At 56.2% G+C, this 1,202-nt stretch overlaps 1 protein-coding gene across 3 annotated transcripts in view; it reads right to left on the bottom strand.

Moving 5' to 3' along the window:
* The window catches only part of LOC107097901 (hamartin-like), a 22,127-nt gene that overhangs the window by 3,046 nt on the left and 17,879 nt on the right, over positions 1-1,202 (bottom strand). For 2 of the 3 annotated variants that reach the window (XM_015395243.1, XM_015395241.1), the window contains exons 17-20: positions 897-1,007; positions 625-747; positions 369-556; positions 164-304 (exon numbers count right to left, since the gene is read on the bottom strand). In XM_015395243.1, coding sequence (XP_015250729.1) covers positions 164-304; positions 369-556; positions 625-747; positions 897-1,007 — 563 coding nt within the window. Of the gene's footprint in view, positions 1-163; positions 305-368; positions 557-624; positions 748-896; positions 1,008-1,178; positions 1,197-1,202 lie in introns of all 3 variants that reach the window. The other variant, XM_015395242.1, reaches the window with a different exon arrangement.

A 1,202-nucleotide genomic window follows, 5' to 3' on the forward strand; every position in this document is an offset into this window, starting at 1 on the left:
ATTCCTGCCCTGTGATTGGCCGTTAGAAACAGTTCTGCGCTGTGATTGGTCGTTAGAAACATTTCTGGTCCAGAAATATTTGCAATCTTCCTGCCTCTGATCCTGACCGTTGGTTTTGGTTCTGGTTCTGAGTGGTTTACAGATGTTCGGACCGGCGTCTTACCTGCTGCTGACGTCCAGAGCCCGGCTGTGTGGACTCGGGTCCAGGTGGACCTGGCTGTAGAGCAGCAGCATCTCGGTCTGCAGGGTCTGGGCGGTTCTTCTCAGGGCCACGCAGCGACTCTCTGACGCCGACAGCTCCGCCCTGAAACACAGCAGAGTCAGACCTCCGATGGGAGCAGGGCTCCGGTTCTGTCCTGGTCCCTGACCTGCTCCGGTTCTTGGTGTCCTCCAGGAGCTTCTTCTGATCCAGGATCAGCTTGTCCTTCTTAGCCAGCTGGTTCTCCAGCTCTGCTATCCTGTGATTGGCCGCTTCCAGCTTCTGTTTCTGCAGGACGTCTGAGTCCTTCAGCCTCTGGAAGTCCTTCCCCACGCAGCGCTGCAGCATGGCCTCCTCCTGAGCAGAACACGGCAGCCGTTCACCCATCAGAGTTGCAGCCTGGTTCTGGACATCTCTGATCTTACCGTCCAGCTGCGAGGTCCTCCTTCCTCCAGCTGGTTCCTCAGGGCTCGGTTGGTTTCTCTGAGCAGGAGGAGCTGCTGGTTGAGCAGGAAGATCTGCTGCTGCTGCTGCTCACTGCTGCACAGCTGCACAAACCCAACCAGACAGACACCAATCAGCTGCTTCATGGTGGGTCATCAAGTTCATCCTGCTCTGCTGCAGGATCTATAGCACCTCGGACAGCTTCACTTCCTGTTTGGGTCAACAGGACCCAGCCAATCAGAACAGTCCTCACCTTAGGGCTCAGCTGGGTCAGCTGGCGTTCGGCGTGGTTGGCCTTGTTATGGGCTCTCTGAAGCTCCGCCTCCAGGTCCTGCAGCCTGCGCTGGGATTCTGCAAGTTCACTCTGAAACAGCCAATCACAGACCACAACTGGTTCTAACGGCCAATCACAGCGCAGAACTGTTTCTAACGGCCAATCACAGACCAGAACTGTTTCTAACGGCCAATCACACTACAGAACTGTTTCTAACGGCCAATCACAGCGCAGGCTTTGCGCAGCGGTGTCAGATTTTACCTGCAGCTGCAGGTTCTCCTGCTG

This window comes from Cyprinodon variegatus, unplaced genomic scaffold (assembly GCF_000732505.1).
Source record: "Cyprinodon variegatus isolate N-32 unplaced genomic scaffold, C_variegatus-1.0 Scaffold732, whole genome shotgun sequence".
Lineage (NCBI taxonomy): Eukaryota > Metazoa > Chordata > Actinopteri > Cyprinodontiformes > Cyprinodontidae > Cyprinodon > Cyprinodon variegatus.